Source organism: Cricetulus griseus, chromosome 3 (genome assembly GCF_003668045.3).
Source record: "Cricetulus griseus strain 17A/GY chromosome 3, alternate assembly CriGri-PICRH-1.0, whole genome shotgun sequence".
NCBI classification, from domain to species: Eukaryota; Metazoa; Chordata; class Mammalia; order Rodentia; family Cricetidae; genus Cricetulus; species Cricetulus griseus.
Window position 1 is genome coordinate 266214710 of NC_048596.1, and position 25062 is coordinate 266239771.

The 25062-nt window shown below is 43.1% G+C and overlaps 1 protein-coding gene across 3 annotated transcripts in view; it reads left to right on the forward strand.

Moving 5' to 3' along the window:
* The first annotated feature begins 324 nt into the window (after positions 1-324).
* The window catches only part of Cap2 (cyclase associated actin cytoskeleton regulatory protein 2), a 127004-nt gene continuing 102266 nt past the window's right edge, over positions 325-25062 (forward strand). For all 3 annotated transcript variants that reach the window (XM_035441530.1, XM_035441532.1, XM_035441531.1), the window contains exons 1-2: positions 325-445; positions 6005-6105. In XM_035441530.1, the coding sequence (XP_035297421.1) occupies positions 325-445; positions 6005-6105 (222 nt within the window). The remainder of the gene's footprint in view (positions 446-6004; positions 6106-25062) is intronic.

The following is a 25062-nucleotide window of genomic DNA, read 5'->3' on the forward strand; positions in this document are numbered from 1 at the left end:
AATCCAAGTACTGGGGACCAAAAGGCAAGAGGATCAATCTGAGTTCAAGGTCTGCCTGGTCTACATAGGGAGTTTCAGGACAGCCAGGAATACATAGAGAGATCCTTGCAAATAAATAAACATGTTTGTACTGAGTAGAAATGAGCCCAAAATAATTTTCATTTTGTGTAAGCTCTTTTATCTGTTTCACATGTTTTTTTATGACAGGAAGGTGATGAGAGTCATTCTGAGAGTTTATCTTCTCTCTCTGTGTTCAGTGGGATGGTGTCAGTTTTCTGATCCTCAGTTATGCTCACATGATCTCTCTGCCCCTGTCCTTCTAGGATGGCAGACATGCTGGGACTGGTGGAGAGACTGGAGTGCGCGGTCAACCGGTTGGAGCAGCTGTCTGCAGGTCCATGTGGACCTCCTGGAGACTGTGGAGAAGTCAATGGTGTCAATGGAGGTAGGGCCTTGTTCTGATGTTATCACTGGTTTTGTTTGGGTCACTTAATCCTGCCTTCAACATTCAGTTTCCAAAATCTGTCCCCCACTTCCTTCAGATCCTGCTTCCTTCCTTTGGGAGTGATCATAGCCTTAGCCAGTGGCAGTCAGCCCCTGAGGAAGAAAGTGGAGAGATACCTTCTCCTTCTCCCACACATACACACAGATTTTATGCACCAGCCTACAAAGCAAATAATCCACCCATAATCCACAAAAATGATCAAGGTCTGTGCCTCTGAGGAATGTAATCCATAACCAAAGGGGCGTTATTATTCTGTTTTGATGTGTAACTGTATTATTGAAGTAATTATCAAAGCTAGAATGAGCATGCTCAGTTAGAATGCAAATTGAAAGGGATTAAGGTGCTGTGGGTTTAAGGACATTTTGGGCACTGCAACTTTGACTGCATCTTGTCCCAGGTTAAGCCAAAGATGGAGCAAATCCATGACCACAGCATGTCACCTGACCTCTGACCATCCCTAACTAATAAGCCTCTTGAGGTGGGAACAAGTGCCAAGGGTAGATCCCTAGAGTTCTTTTCTGAAAAGAGCTTTTGGGTTTGAGAGGTGACGCAGTGGGTAAAGGTGCTTGCCACAAAAGCTTGGTGATCCAAATTTGGTCCTCAGGACCCACATAAAGGTGGAAGGAGAGAGCTGACGTCACAAAATAGTCCTCTGATTGCCATTTATGTGATGTACAGTGTTCATACACACTATGCCCACATACATCCAAACTTCTTTTAAAAAATATTTTCAAAAACTGTACAGTCAAAACATAGAATTAAGAATTTTCTTTACACTCGGGAGGCAGAGGCAGGTGGATCTCTGTGAGTTTGAGACTAAGCCTGGTCTACAAGAGCTAGTTCCAGGACAGCCTCCAAAGCCACAGAGAAACCCTGTCTCAAAAAAACAAAACAAGAAAAGAATTTTCTTTAAGCCAGCTGCGTGTGCTGATACACACCTTAATCCTAACACTCAGAAGATGGACACAGGAGAATCAGGAATTCAAGGCCAGCCTCAGCTACATATCTAATTTAAAGCCAGCTAGGGTTACATGAGACTCTGCCAAAAAAAAAAAAAAAAAAAAAAAAGAAAGAAAACACAATCAAAAGCCATCAAAAAATAGCAGATAATCCATATGGCAAACTTTAAGTTATCTACAATAATTTCTCCACTTCCTTTTTGTGTAAGATTGCAATCTAAGAAATAAAAATGAAGAATACCTATTAAATTTGAATTTCAAATGGAGAAATTTTTGTATCAATGTTTCTCAAAAACTGGGTAGCACATAATTATCTTAAAAATCTGCTCATTGCTCATCTGAAATTAAAATTTAACAGGGTGATCTGCATTGAATCTGCAGTTCTATTCTTGACCTATGTGCACACACACACAGTTCCTCTGACCTGTTTTAAGTGCTGCCAGGCTTTGGGGAGCTGAGAAAAGCCTTGGGCAAGAGAAGATTTCAATACCTCTTTCCCCAGGGAAGACCGGCACTGCTGCTTCTAGAATGCTGGGTGTCTGGGGACCTGTATCTCCTGTTCCATGCCACTGAACAGAAAATACTGTATGAACTCAAACATACTGGTTGTGTCTTTCCCCCTGAGCATGCCGAAAACAAAAGTGGCCTAAACAGGTTGAAAGGAGATTGTTTACAGAGAGCCCGGGGTGGGCCAGAGCCTCACCCCTACCCCCATCTAAGATGTGCCCAGGGTTTCATCTTAAGCCTTTCCAGTTGATGTCTGGGTCTCATAGGCCTCATTTCTATGGCAATGTCTTTCCATCGTCTCCAGCAATTTTGTTTCATTACGTCCTTGACAGTAAGTGGCTGCAGACATTTTCTTAAGGTCACTGTCCTTCAATAAAAAGCCTGTAAACACACAAAATAAAGTTAAAAATCCAGGAGATAAAAAAAAAAAAGATTTAAAAAAATCCAGGAGATAAGGGGTATCTAAACAAAGAGGGAAAGCCCAAACTTTGAACCTTATACATTCAAAAAAGGTAGCAAACAAAACTATGTATTTTCTTTATTTTAAAAGGGGAGAGGGCTCTGGAAAGATGGCTCAGTGGGTAAAGTGAATTCAGATCCCCAAAACCCATTTAAAAGCTGAGCCTGTAATCCCAGCACTGGATACAAAGATGGTGAATTCATCTAGGGAACCTCTGAGCTCTGGGTTCAGTGAGAAATCCAGCCTCATAAGGTGGACAGCGATTAAGGAGGACACTCAAATCAACCTCATACCACTAAATGCAAAAGCACATGCATGTACACCCACACATGTGCAAGCCTGTACACATGTATGCACACACACACCACATGCACACAGACAGACAAAAGAGAAAGAAGTGGCCTGAGGGGGAAAAAAATCAATAGTCTCTAAGTGAAATTGGAAGATGAAACATTAAATTATTTGACATTTAAACGGATATTTTCTAATACAACAAATTATTTCCAGTCAGTTATTGAAGCAAAGGCTTCCTGGAAAAATTAGCCAGCAACTTATTTTACTTGAAGTGGGGTCATTAGCAAGTAGGATAACTAGGGAGGCATCTGAATGGGACCCATTCTTAAAACATTTTTATTTAAACTTAAATAATGTTATTTCCTCTCCTTAGTCAGCATTGGTGATCTTAAACCCTGAAGCAGCCTCTTAGCCAGCTGAGGGGGCACACACCCAGAATCCCAGCACCTGGGGCACACACCCAGAACCCCAGCACCTGGGGCACACACCCAGAACCCCAGCACCTGGGGCACACACCCAGAACCCCAGCACCTGGGGCACACACCCAGAACCCCAGCACCTGATGGAACACACCCAGAACCCCAGCACCTGGGACACACACCCAGAACCCCAGCACCTGGGACACACACCCAGAACCCCAGCACCTGATGGAACACACCCAGAACCCCAGCACCTGATGGAACACACCCAGAACCCCAGCACCTGGGGTACACACCCAGAACCCCAGCACCTGGGACACACACCCAGAACCACAGCACCTGATGGAACACACCCAGAACCACAGCACCTGATGGAACACACCCAGAACCCCAGCACCTGGGGTACACACCCAGAACCCCAGCACCTGGGACACATACCCAGAACCCCAGCACCTGATGGAACACACCCAGAACCCCAGCACCTGGGACACACACCCAGAACCCCTGCACCTGGGGCACACACCCAGAATCCCTGCACCTGGGGCACACACCCAGAACCCCAGTACCTGGGACACACACCCAGAATCCCTGCACCTGGGACACACACCCAGAATCCCTGCACCTAGGGCACACACCCAGAACCCCAGTACCTGGGACACACACCCAGAACCCCAGCACCTGATGGAACACACCCAGAACCCCAGCACCTGGGGTACACACCCAGAACCCCAGCACCTGGGACACATACCCAGAACCCCAGCACCTGATGGAACACACCCAGAACCCCAGCACCTGGGACACACACCCAGAACCCCTGCACCTGGGGCACATACCCAGAATCCCTGCACCTAGGGCACACACCCAGAACCCCAGTACCTGAGAGCCTAAAGCAGGAGGACTGTGTGAGATATTTACTAATTAATTAACTGGGTTTTCCCCTAAATATAAATACTGTATTATTATCCTATATCCTGTATTGCTGTATTATGTACTATATCACATAAAGCTATTTCTTTAAGGAAACTTTGAGAAAGAACACAAGCCACTACAAACACATACCATCCAAACCTCATGAGCCTCTCTATGATAAGGCTGGGGTTTGGTTTTTGTGTGTTTTGTTTTCCTGACAATTGGGCAAGTTCAGCTCCACAGCTGGAGAAGGCTGTTGCATCCCTGCCCCATGACGAGCGTGGTCCTGGGTGCAGGAGACCTCAGATGAATTATCCACAGTCCTGGGTCTCCAGCATCTTTGCTCTGCCTACATAACTATTCAGAGAGGAAGATGCTTTGATTAAGAGACGCTCAAAGGATACGGTCTGGGGGAAGAACAGATCATTAAAGGCTGCCCGGAGGAGGTGTGAGCAGAGTCCAGGATGAAAGGGAGCTGGAAAAATATTCTCTTTCATCATTTCACCTTCTGCTAGGAAGCAGCATCCATCACATTTCTGAAATTTTCTTCCCCTTTAAATACTCTACAGAGGCCTCTCACACCTCCCTCCAGTGACAATCTGGGACACAGGATAGCTCCCCTTCAACAGGGCTGCTGAGTTGTCTGGCCTGAAGTGTGGGGAGCTGTTAGTCACTGTCCCCACCCCACCCCACCCCCACTCCAGCCCCTCCTTGGGGCTGTGGAAATGGGCGGTTGGAATAAAAAGGAAAGGAAGTCTTTTCTTAGTTTTGTGAGCAGGGATGAGTTATTTGAGAAAAGAAAGGGGTTTTGGTTTGGTTTTTAATCAACTGCAAGGACAAATTTCTCAATATTAAGGGAGGGAGGAAGGTCAGGGTTTTGGTTTTGTTTTGTTTTGCTTTGCTTTGCTTTTTCAGTTAACTATAAAGCAGAGAAAGGAGCAGACCGTGCTCATCAGAATGCTGCCCCTTCGGCTTTCCCAGGGCTTTCATCAGCTAATCATGCTCTGTACAGATCGATCCATGTGATGCTCATTCTCTTTCTGCCCGTGTGTGTGTGTTCTCCCCTTGGGAAGTAAAGGAGGAAGAAAATTAGTGGGTTTAGCTCTGTTCCCCCTCTTTCCCAGACTTCACTGTCCTCTGAATCCCTGGGAACTCTGGGTAACTCTACAGGTTGGTATAGTATCTGGGAGAGCTATGGAGGAAGAGGCAGCCACTTCAAGGAACCCGGGTCCATTCCATTCGGTTCCAGCATCTGCCTTTTTTTTTTTTTTTTTTTTAGTTTGTGATTCTGACCTGCAACCTGCTCTGTCTGCACTTCCACGGAGATGTCCCTGCTCACCTGACTGGGCTTGGGGATACATTAGTTACTTTTCTCATCGATGTAACAAAATGCCTGATAAAAACCAAATTAAGGGAGGGGAAGGGCTTGTTTGGGCTCAGTTGAGGCACACCTAACATGCCAGGGGGTCTTAGTGAGGGGAGCAGGAGGCAGTGGTCACGTGGCAGCCACAGTCAGGAAGCAGAGAGGTGAACTGACTGGCTTTCTTCTTTTCATTCAGTCCAGGACAGCAGCCATGCCACGCACATTCAGGGGCATCTTGCCTCCTCCATTAAACGTCTCTGATAAAGCTCCTCCTCCATTGAAGTTCCCTCACAGACATACACAGAGGTGTGTCCATTTGGTGCATCTAAAGCCAGTTGAGCTGATAATCAAGATAATGGTCCCAGGAGAGAATGAAATGAATGATTTTTGAGGAGAGTCTTTACTGAAGGAGGAAGCTGGGTAAAGAGAATTTTCCTGAATAAATACGGTGTGCGTGGGGAGCGGGGGATGACTGACTGAATCAGTGAGTGTGACAGTGATGATATTCAGCCTTACGTGACCTGTGGCAAGCCAGTCTCAGCTTTCCAGGACACCATCAGGGAGTAACGGAGCCATTCTCTTCGGCAGGCGTGGCACCGTCTGTGGAAGCCTTTGACAAGCTGGTGAACAGTATGGTGGCTGAGTTCTTGAAGAAGAGCCGAGTCCTTTCGGGTGATGTAGAGACTCATGTGAGTACCTTCCTCACCCCTCAGACAACACCAATGGCATCATGATTTCTCCTTTGTTTATTTTTCCTTCACTTATACCATCATTGATTTATCCACCCTCTGAGCGTCTGTTGATTCAAGCATCAAGTAGGTATTGTTCTAGAAGCCAGGAGTTCGGGGATGAATGAGACAGGAGAGTCCTGCCCCACTCCCACCTCAGAAAGTATTACCTTTGGGAAATAAAAGACATACATAACTATATAACCAACTGAGGTGTCATAGGTATGACCAAAAAAAAAAAATAAGGAAATAAACAATGATGTGGAAAGTTCTGGAATCAGGAGCCAGGGGTTGTATCTCAGGAGGTGACATTTGAGCAGAGATCTTAGTAGAGGGAGTGGTAGGGGTTGGAACAGAGTGGTCCAGACAGAGGAGAGGGTTAGAGCAGAAGCCCAGCAGATCCTGGAACAAGCTGTTCCCAGCAGAGCAAAAGGCTGCTGAGGAGGTGAGTTAGGGAGAGAGGTAGCTTGGAACCAGAGCCAGATAGAACCTGTTAGTCACAGTAAAGGACTTCCTTGTGTGCTTGGTGTGACAGGAAGCTACAGAAGGCACTGAACGGGGATTAGGGTGAATTCCTTTCTCTTTAAGAAAAGCTCCGCCAACAGAATTGACTCAGACACCCTTCTTCTTCTTCCTCGGGTCAGACTGAGGCTATTAGTAACACCTGTTAGGATGCTTCCGCCATCAGAAAATACAAAGTGTTGGCATGGATGTGGTGAAATCTGAACCCCCATGTTCTGTTGGTGGGAATGGAAAATGGCTCACCCATTAGGGAAAATGGTTTGGCAGTAGAGTAAACATGATCTCTCATTCAAGCACATACCCCCAAAGCAATGTAAACAGACTTTCAAAATGATATTTGTACACCCAAGTCCAGAACAGCATGAGTCACAATAGCCAGGAGGTAAAGGCAACTGAAATGTCTACAGACAGACAAATGCATCAAGGAACTGGGCTGTCTAGGTACAATGGAATATCATCCAGCTTCTAGAGGAGAAAACCTATTGTGTGCTGTATGATGGGTGAACTTTGAGAGCATTGTGCTAAGAGAAATAAACTAGTCACAGAAAGGCATCCAATGCATGGGTCCATCTATATGAGGCATGCAGAGAGGCAAAATTGCTAGAGACAGAGAATGGGACGTAGATTACCAGAAGCAGGGTTGGGAGGCAATGAGGAGTTGTCTAATGGGTGTGATCTTTCTGGTCCATGATAGGAAAACCTAGAAATCTCACAGCATCATGAGTGTGATAGTGCTGAATTGTATAGTTAAGAATGGTTAAGATGGCCATGTGCTTTCGATGTTTCATTATCATGTGTGTGCATGTTCATGACTGTACACATATGTGGAGGCAGAGGTCAACCCCAGGTGTCTTTCCTCGGGTGAAATCCACCTTGCTTTTGAGACAGGGTCCCACACTGGGGCTTGATGCTTACAGAGTGGACTAGGCTGGCAGGCCAACATGTAAGTCCCAGGGGTCATCCTGTCGCCACCTCCCCAGCACTGGGATTGCAACTGGGCACATGGCTGGCTTTTTACATTGATGCTGGGGATCAAACATGGTGTTGGTGAAGCCAGCCCATTACTAGCTGGCTTATCTCTCCAGCCCTTTTTCTTATGTGTTTTTAAGTTATCGTGCAAAGTAATATGTGTCACTGTGGCATTTTCAAACCTGTGCATTGTTATACTGTGTTCCAGTTTCTCGCCCTTCCCCTGCTGTCCTTCTCCATGGCCCCCTTGGCCCTCTGGCTGGTGCCCTTCCTCAGATTGTCCCTACTTTCTGCTTTCATGCCACAATGTTCCATTGCTCTCTCTTCACGTTCTTACTATTTCCTCCACCACCATGACCCCCTTTCTAACAGACACACACACACACACACACACACACACACACACACAGAGAGAGAGAGAGAGAGAGAGAGAGAGAGAGAGAGAGAGAGAGAGAGAGAAAGAGAGACAGAGACAGAGACAGAGAGAGACAGCGAGAGACAGAGGGATGCAAGTTTTCTTATGTCTTATCTTCTCATGACTTTTTTTTTTCAAGTACAGCCTGGAAGAAAGGAAAAATCCTAGAATCTGGAAATTCCCAATTAGAAGAGACTTTTTAGGATGCATGGTCTGGTCTGCTAGCTACAGACAGTTTTATTCCCCAGCAGTTAGTCATTATTTACATCTCTTTAGCGAAAACACAAATCAGGCCAGTTAAAAACTTAGGGATAAGTGAAGCATCGGGCTGCTTTTCATGGCTCTGTCTCAGAGGATCGAATGCCAGCTCTTTCTCCCTGGAGATGTCTCTCCATCAGGAGGGCCCTGGCAAAGACACTTTCGGCGTAGGTTTATAGAAACTCGGATGATTGAGTAAAGCTGTTTGAGGTTAGGAAAATTAACTGGGAAGGATTTTGTCTTTTCTCCTCCCCTGCTGCTGGCTTATTCAACATCCAGCACTGGCCCTGCAGGGGCATCTGGTGACATCACATCACAGTGTGTTTGTCTGACACAGATGCCCTACGCCGTTATTAAATATCTCTCTTGAAATACTCATAGATGGAAAGGGGGAAGCTTCAGTACATCTTAGGTCCAGGGAAGTATATTCTGAGACAGCCACTTCCACAGACTCCTTACTGACAGTGAATGTCACACTCGTGTCCTTACACTGACCCTTTTATTTCTGGTTGGTTTTGTTTCTATAAAAGTTCATATACAGCAAAATAGTGTTGGATTTCTCATGCTTGCCGGCACAATCTACCCGAAAGCCAAATGCACAAAGGAGTGGTATCCCCAATGTGAAGTTTGCAATGATGCTGTTCTGGGATTCCCAACTTGTGACCTTCAGTTGTTGTTGGCATTATGTTTCTGGGGTAGGACTGTACATCTGATCTCTGGCTAATAATATCTTACAAAACCTTAGGAAGAAGCTTTAGGCCAGAGAAGAGTGAGGCTTAAAAATAAGTACTCGAGTTTATGATTTTCAGAAGTGTGGCTTTGTGGAGTGAGCCTCACAGTTGTATAGTGAACAGTCCCTTTGAGTTCCTTTGAGAGCAAAGTGAGGTATAAGTGTAATTGGATGTAAATGAAGGGTTCTCTCCTCTCCACACATCAGCTTGTAAACAGTGGGACGCTAATGAAAATATGTTCTCCATAATGAACATGGAATGTTTTACAAGTGCTGTGTTTATTTTTAACAGAAGGGAAGACTGAAAAGGGAAAGGTGGGGAAGGACTAGGGGAGGGCTGGAGAACGGAGGAGTGCCCAGAAGGAAAGAAAGAAAGGAGAACAAGGGAGAGAAAAGGAAAAGAGGAGAGAGAGAAGAGAAAACGTAGGGGAAGCAAGAAGCAGAGAGCAATAAACGAGAGCGGGGAAACACTCGCCATCTGAAAACTTAGACCCTGGCTCTGTAACACAAAGAAAAGTGCAGGCAGCCAGAGCCCATCTGCCTGTTGCTTTAATAACATGAACAAGCAGTTTGGGGCTGCACCCTCACAGAGCCCTGTGTCATTGGAGTTAAGCCTGCAGCTGCCACCGCTCCTGCAAGCCAAAAGTGGGGGGTTGAACTTTGTTCCAAGAACACACCTGTTGCCTAGAAAAGGGAAACCTCACATACATGATTGTACAGTATGGAAACCTGAGAAGGATAGCAACATGCATCATGTTCAATCCTGTCCCCCCGGCTTAGCAGCTATTTCACAGATCCTAATAATGAGCACAGGCAAGCAGGCCATGATTTAACGTCTGTCTCCATGTGCCGGCTGCTGGTCCAGCTTCAATTTACCAAACACTCAATAGTCTATTGACAGAATAGACCACAAAAAGGGTGAATTAATGGTGACAATTAGGACGTTCTGCTGAACCCAAGACATAACAGGTTTAGAAAAGATTAGATCTGACTAAGCCTCCTTGTATGCAACATAAACCAGAGGGCTTATTTAAATTACTCTCCAACAGGAGAACAATGGCGCAGCTTGTGCCTCCTTTAGAAGAATAAACAATGCATAATTTTATAATAGATCTTCAGAGTAAACATGGTTGTTGCCATAAAAGAAAAGGGTCTTCTATAAACAGAGCCCATATATCATCTATGAGGTCTTGAAAGTCATGGTCCGTTAGCAATGGACTGCTGTGTCTTGTATGTTGTGTTGTGTTTCATTTCTTAGCAAAACTTTTGTAGAGCTAGAGAAGTAAGTCGGTTGGTAGAGTGCTTGTCTAGCATGTGCAAAGACCTGGATCTGTGCCCCCACACCATATAAACCTCATGTGTGGCACATACCTACAATCAGTCCCCAGTACTTCAGAGGTGAGGGCAGGAGGCTCTACACGGGGGTGGGGGGGGTGGGGGAGCACGGCAGGGTTGAGGCCAGCATGGGCTACATGAGACCTTGTCTCAACAAACAAAACCCCAAATCAGTGACATTGTTATTCCCAGCTTGTGGAACGAGTCCCAGGCCTGTTGCTGAGTGACTTGACAATCGCAAAGCAGCTGTCAATGACAGCTGGAAATCCTAAGTCCTTCCTGACCATTTATTCGGTGTAGAGTATTTATTTCCTTTTCTTGATTAGAATGGATTTAAAGGAAAAAGCATGTATTGATTGTTTTGTAAAATAAGAGAATCACAATTTAAACAAAAAGACAGTAAAATGACTAAGAATAATACACATGTATAGTGTAGACACGCTGAGCCATGCTGCCTTTGTCTTCCCTGACCTTATGGATAAGCATTTTTAGACAATTATTAGACAATCTCTCTTGACAATTGTTGGGGTGGTGTTTTGAGACAGAGTGTCATGTTGTACTCATTATCCTCAGATTTTCTAGTGGCTGAGCCTGGCTTTGAACTCCTGTTCCTCCTACCTCTACCTCCCGAGTGCTGGGATTACAGATACACTCCCACAAAGCCTCACTGTTGATGCCTGTTGTCACTACACCACATGCCTAGAGTCCTAACTGTCTGCTTAATTCATTTATAGAATGGTTGGTTCATTCTGGGCCATGCTGGCTAGCAGAGGAAACCCATGAGTGGCAGAATGGTCTCCCATGTCCACTTCTTCAGCATGCTGGTCTTCCAGTTGACTTTCTTTTTTCCTGCTTGTTGTGGTAGTTAATTTAAACACTCGCCTTTAGTAAGGTTACTACACACAGTGTTTTAGCAATCACAAGCCAGTTTCTCCAAATGGCAAATATCAAAACATGATCTCGTGAGGAATTCTGACTCTGGGGGCTCCCACGTGCTATGAATCCAGCATTGCTGGCCCTACAGCCTTAGCTCTTAATGACAGCCCCAACTTCCACACAAGAAACATTTGGTTATCATTCCAATTTATCGTCTTTTATCCTTCCCTCCCCTGTCCTATTTCACTTTTCCTTTCTTCCTTCTTCTCTTCTCCTCCCCTCCCTCCCTCAACCCCTTTTCTCTGGTATTTTTCCTTTGCCCTCCCTCTTTTCCATCTCTCCTTTCTCCCTTGTTCTCTGATTTTTTTCTCCCTCCCTCCTTTCTTTTTTCCTCCTGCCTCTCTCCCTCTCCCTTCTTCTCCCTCTCTCTCTCTCCCTTCTTCTCCCTCTCTCCCTCTCCCTCTCTCTCTCTCCCTTCTTCTCCCTCTCTCCCTCTCCCTCTCTCTCTCTCCCTTCTTCTCCCTCTCTCCCTTTCTCCCTTCCTTCTCTCCTCCCACCTGTCTGTCATTTCTATAGAGAAGAATCTATGCCCTAGAGAGCATGAGTAATGTGGGTGGATTAAAGGACATCGAGACTTGCAGCACAGCTGGGAATCTGATCCCAGAGTCCCCTCTGTCACTTTAGCTGATGCCTGCTTTGACTTTTTGGACAGCTGTGGCTCCCATGGCCTTTCTCCTCCTGAGAAACAAGGTGGCAGAATACAAGGCAGGCACAGGGCTGGGGAGGGGCAGAAGGCCTCCTGCTTCATGGCTTTCATGCATAAACTCAAAGCAATAACAACTGAGGGGAATGAAGACTTCCGGGGTCTCCACTTCCTCTCTGTCACACAATCCAGCCCAGCCCGGTCATTACCATGCTGCAGGCTCCAGAGGTAATAGACCCACTGGTCTATTATCATTTCTTTCCAAGATTATGGAGACTTTTTAATTCCTCATTGAGGGCTTACTTGGCTTCTTGATACAGGCTTTGACTCACAGCCCGCCTCCTGTTGGGTTGCTACCCTTAAGTTGCATGGTGCTTAAATTTCACTGCCGCACTGACTGGATTTAAAATCACCTTAGGGACACACCGTTGGCTTATCTCTGAGGGAGTTTCCAGAAAAGTTTGCCTAAGGTGTGAAGCCCCACCCTGAATGTAAGGACACCATCCCAGGGGCTAAAGTTCTAGACTAATTTTTAAAGGGTTAGCTGAGCACCAGCCTTAATCTCCCGACTGTAGAAACAATGTGACCAGCCACCCCACACACCTGACGCCACGGCTCCCTGCCCTGATGAACTGCATTGCCTCAATTATGAGATGAAGCCAACCATTGCTTCATTCCTGTCAAAATTTTTGGCACAATGGGGACAAAAGTAACAAATACAGTTGGCAAATTTTCCACTGGAATAAAGCTTTTAGGCAAATTCCACCCATCTCTTGTTGAGATTCTAGTTTCAGATCACACCTAGAGTTCGGGGATGACCAATAAGAAACTGGATCCAGAACCAAAGCATCTATGAAGGGCCATCAGACTCCACCACCCACCAGGATTGCCTTGTCTGTCTGTCAGAAGTTAGCTGGCTAATGAATGGAGACAAGCATTTGACTTTTGTCTTTAAATGTTTAACGTGATGGTTGATAGTATTACAGCCCGTAACTCTGAGCCTATCTTACATTTCAGAGGACTAATTTTTATTGAAGTGTCACTTTCAAAATCTTTGACAAAGGAATAAAGGAAGCTTTATGAGTCATGGGAGAGCTACCTTGTTTCATAAAATATGCAGCCTGAGTTTACACATTATACCCAGCATGACAGTCACAGTCAAGTGGGAATCACAGAGCTTGGGAGGCTGAGGCAGGAAGATCAAGAGTTCACAGCTGGACTGGGTTACATAGAAAGACCTTGGAGAGAGGCTGGGAAGAGTGTAGACTTGAAAGCTTTATCACTACTATATTATTGAATAGTAAAGTCATTTTAAATCCCTTCTTTATGTTTAAGGCAGTATATATATATATATATATATATATATATATATATATATGATTTATTATTACATTGACTTTCATGTTCAAATAAAAAATGGTATTTTATGCCATTAAGCTAAGGTGTAGTCTACAGATTTGAATTTTGTCACTTCTTTTTCTTGGTTGTTTGTTTTTCTGGGTTGTTTGTTTGTTTGTTTGTTTGTTTCATGGTTTCTCTGTATAGCCCTGGCTGTCATGAACTCTCTCTGAGGACCAGGCTGGCTTCAAACTTAGAAATCTTTCTTCCTGTTTCTGCCTCCTGAATCCTGGGATTAAAGGCATAACTACCACCTCCTGGCAAACTGTGCCACTTTTGAGGGAGATATGTTCAAATTAACCTTAAAATAGTAGTTACATTGTTTTTTCTATTATACCTGTTAACTAGATTTTCAGATTTTTTTCAAATTAAAAAATCATGATAGTGTGCAGGGACTGTATCAAGCCCTGTTTCTTTCACTCCATTCATAACCTTTTGGCCTGTACTAATGAGTTACGTTGGGAAAGGAAGTGCCTTCACAACGAAATTAGTCCCTGCAGGCAGGACTGTGCTTAGCAGTAGATTGTTTGGGGGCAATTGAATTCTTTGGTTGAGTAAACCAGGCAAAGCTGGATCCTCACCAGAACTGCTGATTCTGAGGAAGAGCCCTATTCTCTACAGAGCTGGAGATCAGTGAATGGGATGTCACAGGAGCGGAGGAAATCCATGTAGCACTTCCTTCCATGCCAGCCACATGCTTCTTTCACAGTGGGTCAGGGATTGGGGTGAGAGGCACAGATCACATTCTGAAGTTTCTATAGCTTTGGTTCCTCATGGAATGATGGATGCCACCAGGGATCCTGTATGGGAGTTATGGTCCTGGCTCTCCCATTCCCCTTTGGCTTAAGCAAAATAAGTAGCCATCATATACAGGAAGAATTCAGAGCATGCCCAGGCGTGTGTGTGTGTGTGTGTGTGTGTGTGTGTGTGTGTGTGTGTGTGTGTGAGAGAGAGAGAGAGAGAGAGAGAGAGAGAGAGAGAGAGAGAGAGAGAGAGAGAGAGAATTGATACCTCTTCAGATGAACCTAGGAATAAAGTAGATGAATGAATCTTGGATAAATTTCATCACTCTGTAAAAGAAAAGCATGTATGGACACTTTGGTCCAGATCAGAAATTTATTGCAACACTATTTGCAATAACTGAGTTGTAGAAGCAACCTAGGTGTCCAACAACAGAGGGATGGACAAGAAAATGCAGTAGACAGAAACAGAGTTATTCTAGCTATAAAGAAAATGAAAGTTATTTGAAAGAAAATGGATGCAACTGTAAACAGAAAAATCAAGGTGGTTTCAAAAAAATGCACGCTTTCTCTCATTTGTGGTTCTTAATTTTATAGAGATTTATAGAACGGTATGTGTGTGTATGTGTATGTGTGTGTGTGTATGTGTGTGTGTGTGTATGTGTGTGTGTATGTCTAGGGAAATAAAGCAACTAATGGGAAGCTGGATGGGGAGAGGAGGAAGGGACATACAGGGGGGATATCCTTATATACACAGTGAATTTTTAAAATAAAAAGGAAGTCTTGTAGGTAACTAGCAAATTTTTTTTCTAGAAATTTTCTCTCTAAAATTATCCTCTCAGATTATTTCCTTTATTTTTATAAATTTATTTAAATTAGGAACAATGTTATTTTACATATCAATCCCAGTTCCCTCTCCCTCCCATCCTCCCATGCCCCCCACTGACCCCCCATCCCACCCCCCATTCCACCCCCCCCAAGGGAGGGTGAGGCCTTCCATGAGGGATCAATGAAATCTGTCAAGTCATTTGGGGCAGGGCCTAGGCCCTCCCGTGTGTCTAGGCTGAGAGAGTATCCCTCAATTGAGAATGGTCTCCCTAAGTCCTGTTGTGCACTAGGTATGCATCCTGGTTCCACTGCTAGAGGACCTGTAGATTGCCCAGCCCTCCTAGCTGACACCCACATTCAGGGGGCCTGGTTTGGTCCTATGTTGGTTCCCCAGCTGTCAGACTGGGGTCCATGAGCTCCCACTTGCTCAGGTCAGCTGTTTCTGTGGGGTTTCCCAGCATGGTCTTGACCCCTTTGTTCGTCACTCCTCCCTCTCTACAACTGGGTTCCAGGAGTTCTGCTCAGTGCTTAGCTGTGAATCTCTGCTTCTGCTTCCATCAGCTACTGGATGGAGACTCTAGGATGGCATTTAAGGTAGTCATCAATGTCATTATAGGGGAAGGGAATTTAAGGTAGCCTCTCCACTATTGCTTAGATCCCTAGTTGGGGTCATCCTTGTAGATCTCTGTACAATTCCCTAGTGCCAGATTCCTCTTTAAACCATAGTGGCTCCCTCTATTGATGTCTCTTTTCTTGCTCTCCTCTATTCCTCTCCCCACTCAATCGTCCTGATCCCTCATGTTCTCCTCATCCCTCCTCTTCTCCTCTTTCTCCTACCTCCCTCCCCCCTCCACCCATGCTCCAAATTTGTTCAGGGGCTCTTGTCCCTTTCCCCTTCAGGGGGGACCTTATATGTCTCTCTTACAGTCCTCCTTATTCCCTAGCTTCTCTGGAGGTGTGGATTACCTTTGCTCTATGTCTAATATCCGTATATGAGTGAGTACAAACCATGTTTGTCTTTCTTTGACTGGCTTACCTCACTTAGGATGGTTTCTTCTAGTTCCATCCATTTGCCTGTGAATTTCAAGATTCCACCCCCACCCCCCATCCCACCCTCACCCCCACCCCACTCCCCCCCCCACCCCCACTGAGTAGTACTCCATTGTGTAAATGTACCACATCTTCTTTTTCCATTCTTCAGTTGAGGGGCATCTAGGATGCTTCCAGGTTCTGGCTATTACAAATAATGCTGCTATAAACATAGTTAAACAGATGTCCTTATTGTATGAATGTGCATCTTTTATGTATATGCCTAAGAGTGGAATTGCTGGATCTTGGGGTAGACTGGTTCCCATTTTCCAGAGAAACCACCATATTGATTTCCAAAGTGGCTGTACAAGTTTACACTCCCACCAGCAATGGAGGAGTGTTCCCCTTTCTCCACATCCTCTCCAGCATAAACTGTCTTTGGTGTTACTGATTTTAGCCAATCTGACAGGAGCAAGATGTTATCTCAGAGTTGTTTTGATTTGCATTTCCCTGATGGCTAAGGATGTTGAGCACTTTCTTAAGTGTCTTTCAGCCATTTTAGATTCCTCTATTGAGAATTGTCTATTTAGTTCTGTACCCCACTTTTTAATTGGATTGTTTGGTGTTTTGGTGACTAGCTTCTTGAGTTCTTTGTATATTTTGGAAATTAGCCTTCTGTCAGATGTGGGGTTGGTGAATATCTTTTCCCATTCTGTGGGCTGCCATTTTGTCTTGTTGACTGTGTCCTTTGCTTTACAGAAGCTTCTCAGTTTCAGGAGGCCCCATTTGTTAATTGTCCATCTCAGTGTCTATGCTACTGGTGTTATGTTTAGGAAGTGGTCTCCTGTACCAATTCATTCAAGGGTACCTCCCACTTTCTCTTCTAAGAGGTTCAGTGTGTCTGAGTTTATGTTGAGGTCTTTGATCTATTTGGACTTAAGTTTTGTGCATGACAATAGATATGGATCTATCTACAATCTTCTACATGTCAGCATCCAGTTATGCCAGCACCATTTGTTGAAGATGCCTTCTTTTTTCCATTGTATAATTTTAGCTTTTTTGTCAAAAATCAGGTGTTTGTAGGTGTGTGGGTTAATATCAGGGTCTTCAATTCAATTCCATTGGTCTACCTGTCTGTTTTTGTGCCAATACCAAGCTGTTTTCATTGCTATAGCTCCACAGTCAGTGATGGTGATGCCTCCAGAAGACACTTTATTGTACAGAGTTATGTTGGCTATCCTGTGTCTTTTAGTTTTCCATATAAAGTTGAATATTGTTCTTTCAAGGTCTGTGAAGAATTGTGCTGGGATTTTGGTGGGGATTGCATTGAATCTGTAGATTGCTTTTGGTAAGATTGCCATTTTTACTATGTTGATCCTGCCTATCCAAGAGCATGGAAGATCTTTCCATGTTCTGGTATCTTCTTTAATTTCTTTATTTAAAGACTCAAAGTTCTTGTCATACAGGTCTTTCACCTGTTTGGTTAAAGTTACCCCAGCATATTTTATGTTGTTCAGCATGTTTTATGTTGTTTGTGGCTTTTGTAAAGGGTGATGTTTGTCTGATTTCTTTCTCAGCCCCTTTATTGTCTATATATATTGTAGTGCTACTGATTTTCTTGAGTTAATCTTGTATCTTGCCACTTTGCTGAAGGTGTTTATCAGCTGTAGGAGTTCCCTGGTAGAATTCCTCAGGTCACTTGTGTAAACTGTCATATCATCTGTAAGTAGTGAAAGTTTGACTTCTTCCTTTACAGTTTGTATCCCCTTGATCTCCTTTTGTTGTATTACTGCTCTAGCAAGACCTTCAAGTACAATATTGAAGAGATATGGAGAGAGTGGACAACGTTGTGTTGTTCCTGATTTTAGAGGAATCGCATTGAGTTTCTCTCCATTTAGTTTGATGTTGGCTGTTGGTTTGCTGTATATTGCCTTTATTATGTTTAGGTATGTTCCTGTTATTCCTGATCTCTCCAAGACCTTTCTCATGAAGAGATGTTGAATTTTGTCGAAGGTTTTTTCTGCATCTAGTAAGATGATCTTGTGGTTTTTCTTTTTCAGTTTGTTTATATGGTGGATTACATTGATGGATTTTCATATGTTCAACCATCCTTGCATCCCTGGGATGATGCCTACTTGATCATGGTGGATGATTTTTCTGATGTGTTCTTGGATTCGATTTGCCAGTATTTTATTGAGTATTTTTGCATTGATGTTCATGAGGGAGATTGGTCTGTAGTTCTCTATCTTAGCTGTGTCTTTGTGTGGTTTGGGTAACAAGGTAATTATAGCCTCATAAAAAGAGTTTAGCAATGATCCTTCTGCTTCTATTGTGTGGAACAATTTGAGGAGTATTGGTATTAACTCTTCTTTAAATTTCTGGTAGACTTCTGCACTGAAACATCTGGCCCTGGGCTTTTTTTGGTTGGGGGGGACTTTTGATGACTGCTTCTATTTCATTAGGGGTTATAGGTCTATTTAAATTGCTTATCTGTTCTTGATTTAATTTTGGTAGGTGATATCTATGCAGAAAAATTGTCCATTTCCTTTAAATTTTCTAATTTTGTGGAGTACAAGTTTTCAAAGTATGACTTGATAATTATCTGGATTTCCTCAGTGTCTGTTGTTATGTCCCCATTCTCATTTCTGATTTTGTTAATTTGCATGTTCTCTCTCTCTGACTGGTTACATTGAATAAAGGTTTGTCTATCTTGTTGATTTTCTCAAAGAACCAACTCTTTATTTCATTGGTTCTTTGTATTGTTTTTTGTTTGTTTGTTCCTGCTTTATTTCAGCCCTCAATTTGATTATTTCCTGGCATCTACTCCTCCTGGTGAGTTTGCTTCTTTTTGTTCTAGAGCTTTCAGTTGTGCTGTTAATTCTCTAGTGTGGCTATTCTCCAGTTTCTTCATGTGGTCACTTAGTGCTATGAATTTTCCTCTTAGCACTGCTTTCAGAGTGTCCCATAGGTTTGGGTATGTTGTGCCTTCATCTTCATTGAATTCTAGAAAGTCTTTGATCTCTTTCTTTATTTCTTCCTTTACCCGGAGTGATGCAGTTGAGCATTGTTCAATTTCTATGAACTTGTAGGGTTTCTGCAATTTTTTATTTATTATGCATACAACATTCTGCTTCCATGTATATCTGCACATCAGAAGAGTGCACCAGATCTCATAGTGGATGGTAGTGAGCCATCATGTGGTTGCTGGGACTTGAACTCAGTACCTTTGGAAGAGCAGTTGGTGATCTTAACCTCTGAGCCATCTCTCCAGCCCCGGGTTTCTGCAATTTTTGTTGTTGCTGAATTCTAATTTTAAGCCATGGTGGTCATATAAGATACAGGGGGTTATTCCAATGTTTTTTTTAATCTATCAAGGTTTGCTTTATTGCTAAGTATGTGGTCCATTTTAGAAAATGTTCCATGAGGTGCTGAGAAAAAGGTATATTCTTTTGTGTTTGGATGGAATGTTCTATAGATGTCTGTTAAACCCAATTGGGTCATAACTTCTGTTAGTTCCTTGGTTTCTTTGTTAAGTTTCTGGTAGTCCTGCCCAGTGGTGAGAGTGGGGTGTTGAAGTCTCCCACTATAAGTGTGATTTGAGTTTTATCAATGTTTCTTTTATGAATGTGGGTGCCTTTGTATTTGGGGCATAGATGCTCAGAAATGAGACTTCATCTTGATGGATTTTCCCTGTGATTACTATGAAATGACCTTCTTCATCTCTTTTGATTGATTTCAGTTTGAAGTATAATTTGTTAGGTATGAGGATAGCTACACCAGCTTGCTTCTTAGGGCCATTTGATTGGAAAATCTATTCCTAAGCCTTTACTCTGAGGTAATATCTGTCTTTGAAGTTGAGGTGTCTTTCTTTCTTTCTTTCTTTCTTTCTTTCTTTCTTTTTCTTTTTCTTTTTTCTTTTTTCGAGACAGGGTTTCTCTGTGTAGCTTTGGAACCTATCCTGGCACTCGCTCTGGAGACCAGGCTGGCCTCGAACTCACAGAGATCCGCATGCCTCTGCCTCCCAAGTGCTGGGATTAAAGGCTTGCGCCACCAGCGCCCGGCCGAGGTGTGCTTCTTGCATGCAACAGATGGATGGATTCTGTTAGCCTGTATCTTTTTATAGGTGAGTTAAGACCGTTAATATTGAGGGATATTAATGACCATTGATTGTTGATTCTTGTTTGTTTTGGATTTGGTTTTGGTGGTGGTATTGTTTGTGAATTTCCCCCCTTTTTCTAGCTTTTGGTAAAGTAGGATTATCTACTGCCTAGTTTTTGTGAGTGTAGTTAACTTTCTTGAATTGGAGTTTTCTTCCAGTACTTTCTGTAGGGCTTGATTTGTGGGTATGTATTGTTTAAATCTGGTTTTGTCATGGAATATCTTGTTTTCTTTATCTATAGTTTTTGAGAGTTTTGTTGGGTATAGTAGTCTGGGCTGGCATCCGTGGTCTCTTAGTGTTTATAGAACATCTATCCAGAACCTTCTGGATTTCAGAGTTTCCATTGAGAAGTCAGGTGTAATTCTGACAGGTCTGCCTTTATATGTTACTTGGCCTTTTTCTTTCTCTGCCCTTAGTATTTTCTTTATTCCGTATGTCTGGTATTTTTGTGGTGAGGGAACTATTTCTTTGGTCCAGTCTATTTGGTGTTTGGTAAGCTTCTTGTACTTTCATAGGCCTGTCCTTCTTCAAGTTGGGAAAGTTTTCTTCTATGTTTTTGTTGAATATGTTTTCTGCACCTTTGAGCTGAGCTTCTTTGCCTTCTTCTATAACTATTATTCTTAGGTTTGGTCTTTTCACAGTGTCCCATATTTCCTGGATATTTTGTGTTAAGATTTGTTGGACTTAAGATTTTCTTTGGTTGATGAATCTATTTCTTCTAGTTTATCTTCAGCACCTGAGATCCATGTTTTGTATTCTGTTGATTATGCTTGTATCTGTAGTTCCTGATCATTTACCCAGCTTTTCTGTTTCTAGCATTCCCTCAGTTTGTGTTTTCTTTGTTGTCTATTTCAGTTTTCAGGTCTTGAACTGTTTGAATTGTTTCCTTCATCTATTTGATTGTTTTTTCTTGGCTTTTCTTGCTTTCTTTAAGAGATTTATTGATTTCTTGCATTTTTGGTTTGTCTTTTTCTCTGTTTCTTCCAATTTTTTGTTTGTTTTTTCTTCCAATTCTTTAAGGTATTTTCTCATTTCCTCTGTGAGGGCCTCTGTCATTTTCATAAAGTTGTTTTTAAGGTCATTCTCTTCTGCTTCATCTGCATTGGGATGTTCAGGTCTTGCTGGTGTAGGTTCTCTAGATTCTGGTGGTGTCATGTAAGTCTTTCTGTTGTTGAATGAGTTCTTATACTGTCATCTTCCAGTCTCTTCTTCCAGTGGGTACAGGTGGAGTCTCTCCCTCTCCTGCAGGTATGGATTCAAGGCTCTCTCCTCTCCTCTCTCCCAGAGGGTGCAGGGGCAGGACAGGAATGGTGGCCAATGCTGGATGCTTTGTTCTGCCTCCAGGTCCCTCTGGGGGATTCGGTGGCAGGAGGATTATTTCCTATCAGAAGTTAATTCACACTACCAGGAACACAAAATAAGTGTCCCTTCCCTTGCTGATCCCCCATATATTCCTCTCTTGCCTCTTTCCATCTTTCTATAACAATTCCAAAGATGGGAACATTTACTGTTTACCTTTTCGTTCACTTTGTTTTCAGTTTGTTGTTGTTTGTTTTTGTTTGTTTGTTTTGTTTTTAAAACTAAGCCTCGTGTATCCTGGGTTGGTCTAAAACTCAAATAATTGCTTTGAACTTTTTTAGATTTTAACCTTGACCTTCTTAGCCTCCTGCCCCTACCTTCCAAGTGCTGGGGTTGCAGGTATATGCTACCATGCCTGTTTTACTGAGTGCTGGGCTTTGAACCTGGGGCTTTGTGTTTGATAGGCAAGCATTCTACCAACTGAGCCACACCCTGTTCTTTTTTAATCTGGATTTTAGAGTGATACACTCACTTGCCTGGAGGATTTTGATATTCATGCCTTGTCCTAAAGAGATGACTTCCTTATATTCTAATTTCATTTAGATAATCCTTATTATGTCTCCATGAAACACACTCATCATTCTCAAAAAATACTTCCAGATACCATATTCAGTGCACATGAGGGAACCCACTGTCTATCAGCTGTGTGGGTGCCTGGCCCGTGAGTCACTCTAGGAGAACCTCTGCAGATTTGTGACTGTGAACAGCAGCAGCAAACTTTGCTCTCCGATCTTGACTATAGTGTTCCCTTTCTACATGTATTTAGATGGTAGATTAACAGTAATTGATCGTTTTAAAGCATGAAAGTTCACATGTATATTCATAAATATATGTTTATGTATAAATGTTTTTAACATGTTAAAAGTCAAGTCTTTTTAAAACTTCAAACAAATACAATAGTGACTGAACAGGTTATTCGATGAACTAATCATTTCTCACTCGTGTGTTTGCTACGTTAGTGTATTCTCTTTCATAAATCTCTTTGAGGAAGGGCCTTACACTGTAACACAGGCTGACCTCAAATTCATGACAGATCTCCTGCCTCGACCCCTCAAGTGCTGGGAGTACAGGCCTAATATTTGACTCTTGGCCATTAGATGAGATTTTTCAGGTCCACTTGCTGAATGCTGGGGTTATTGCAAGATTCAAGAAGCAAGCAGTTTTCCTGAAGACCTCCCAGTATCCAGCACTGGGACCACAACAAATGATTAATGAGAGTTTACTAAACAGTTAAGTAAAACTGAATGTTTAGGAATGAATCAAATTATTGATATGGAATTGAATCAACAGATGGGTTGGTTTGCTGTAGCTGATGATTTGAATTAAGCCAAGTCTACACTAATAGTCAAAATAAATGACCAAGGCCAGATTCTTAAGCCATAAGTTAGCAATGAAGTATTTAAAGAGAGAGGGAGAGAGCTGGATTTTTGTATTCCTGTAGAGGTTTCACACACATGTGTGTGTGCATTTATTAGTACCCTGACAACCTATTAGCTCCCTCGGTCTTTTCACTCTACAGATAGGGAGCAGTTGAAAACCCGGCTCTTAGGCAGCTTAGGAAAGCAAGACTAGAATTCTTAAGTAAGAAGTAAACTCATCAATATATCGAGTGGTAATCACTGCCCATAAAACCCTCTGAGCTCAGTTGGAGACAAGGTATTTCTGTGATCCTGGTAGAAGTGTTTCCCACTGAGGGTCAGAGTTAAAAAGGAAATGAACTGCCCTGCAGAGGTGGAGGTGGCGCACACCTTTAATCTCAGCAGTCAGGAGGCAAAGTAGGCAGATCTTTTCAGGCCAGCCTGGTCCACAGAGTGAGTTCCAGGACAGCCAGGGCAACACAGAGAAACCCTGTCTTGAAAAAAATAGAAAAAAAGAAGAGTCGGGGAATAAAAGGGAGGAAAGAAAGAACAAAAGGATGAAAGAAAGAAGGAAGGAAGGAAGGAAGGAAGGAAGGAAGGAAGGAAGGAAGGAAGGAAGAATCCAATTTTGTTTGGTTTCTGGTGCTTGGCATGATGATCTCTCTCTCTGTCTCTCTCTCTCTGTCTCTCTCTCTGCTTCTCTCTGTCTCTCTCTGTCTCTCTCTGTCTCTCTCTGTCTCTCTGTCTCTCTCTCTCTCCTCTCTCTCTCTCTCTGTCTCTCTCTCTGTCTCTCTCTCTCTCTCTCTCTCTCTCTCTCTCTCACACACACACACACACACACACACACCATCAGTGTTTAAAAGGATAGCTATCAAGCAAGAGTGAACCCTGGAGCCTGGAAGCATAGATTAAGAAATTAAACTTTTAGCTGTGATTCCCCTGTATATTTCTAATAACCAAATCTCCTTGGTTTCCATGAGAACATAGCTGCATATATTTCTATAATGGCAAACATCTGGGAAAAAGCAAAAAATCCACTAAATTGTCTCAACATATTCAAATACAGATGCCCTATGCTTTTCAGCCAGATGCTTCACTCCTACCAAAATTCAACTTGGGAGTCATTTGCCCCAAGCCCTAATGGAAGCCCTGGATGGTGTGTCAGGCCACAGATGGGGCTACTGTGTACAATGGGCTACCCTGTATGCACTGTGCAAATGATGCTGCCCCAAACCTATTTGCTAAGTGAGACCAGGAGCAGAAAGATGCTAAAGACTTTTACAGCAACCCACTAGGGTGGGTTTGAAGTGTCCTAAATTTAGTAATTGGGAAAAAAACGAGACTTTGTCTGGTTTGCTTAAATTGTATTTTTCTGATAGTTTAATTTTTACAAGCTTGGCGGTGACTAGCAATTAAAAGGAAGAACGTCTTTTTTCCAGTCAGTGCCTATGTTTGACAAAATGCTAGGAAAGAAACCTTCCCACCATGCTTTTGGTTAAATGACAATAACATTGAATGAAAAACGGTCATTTATTATGAATGCTGATACCCAGGGGATTGTGCATTTATTAGAGAAAGGAGAAGAAATGGGGGTTTCTGTAGGGAGTTGGCCTGCTTTCGGCTGATTGGGAGCCTGGGCACTGTTCAACGTTCACCAGCTCACCACCACACCGCCTCGCCCTTCCCTGTGTGAGTGTAGAGTTACCCCTTTGATGCCTGGCAACCATTGTGAGGCTAATCTTGGAACTCGAAAGCGGGACAGAAAGGACAAGGAAAGAGATTTTCTACAGATAGCAGAATGGGATTAAAAAGAAGTGTGGGTAGGAGAGGATCCATGCAGGAAGAAAGATTTGCCTCATTAAAAACAAAGTCTGGAAAAGGGTAGTCCCTGGACTGCCGACAGTGGGTATCTTTTGGAGGTAGGATTACCAAAATCTTTTGCTTTCTAAAAGTCCGTGTCTTTGTACATTTTATAACAAGCATTCGGAACTACTATTGGAAGAGAAGAAAGGACTAGTAAGTTCTAAAGATAGATTTTGGAAGCAGTGTGTCACTTGAAAGGGAATTCACTAAGAATGCCAACAGCAATACAAAGTACAAGGAAACAGAAAGCGTCCCTCACCCAGCACATACGACTGCCCTGTGCCCGGGCGTCTGCAACTGGGCAGCCTGTCTTTATAGCAAAGGACTTTTCTTTCCTTCCTTTCTTTTTCTTTTTATCTCATTTTTTGAAAATATC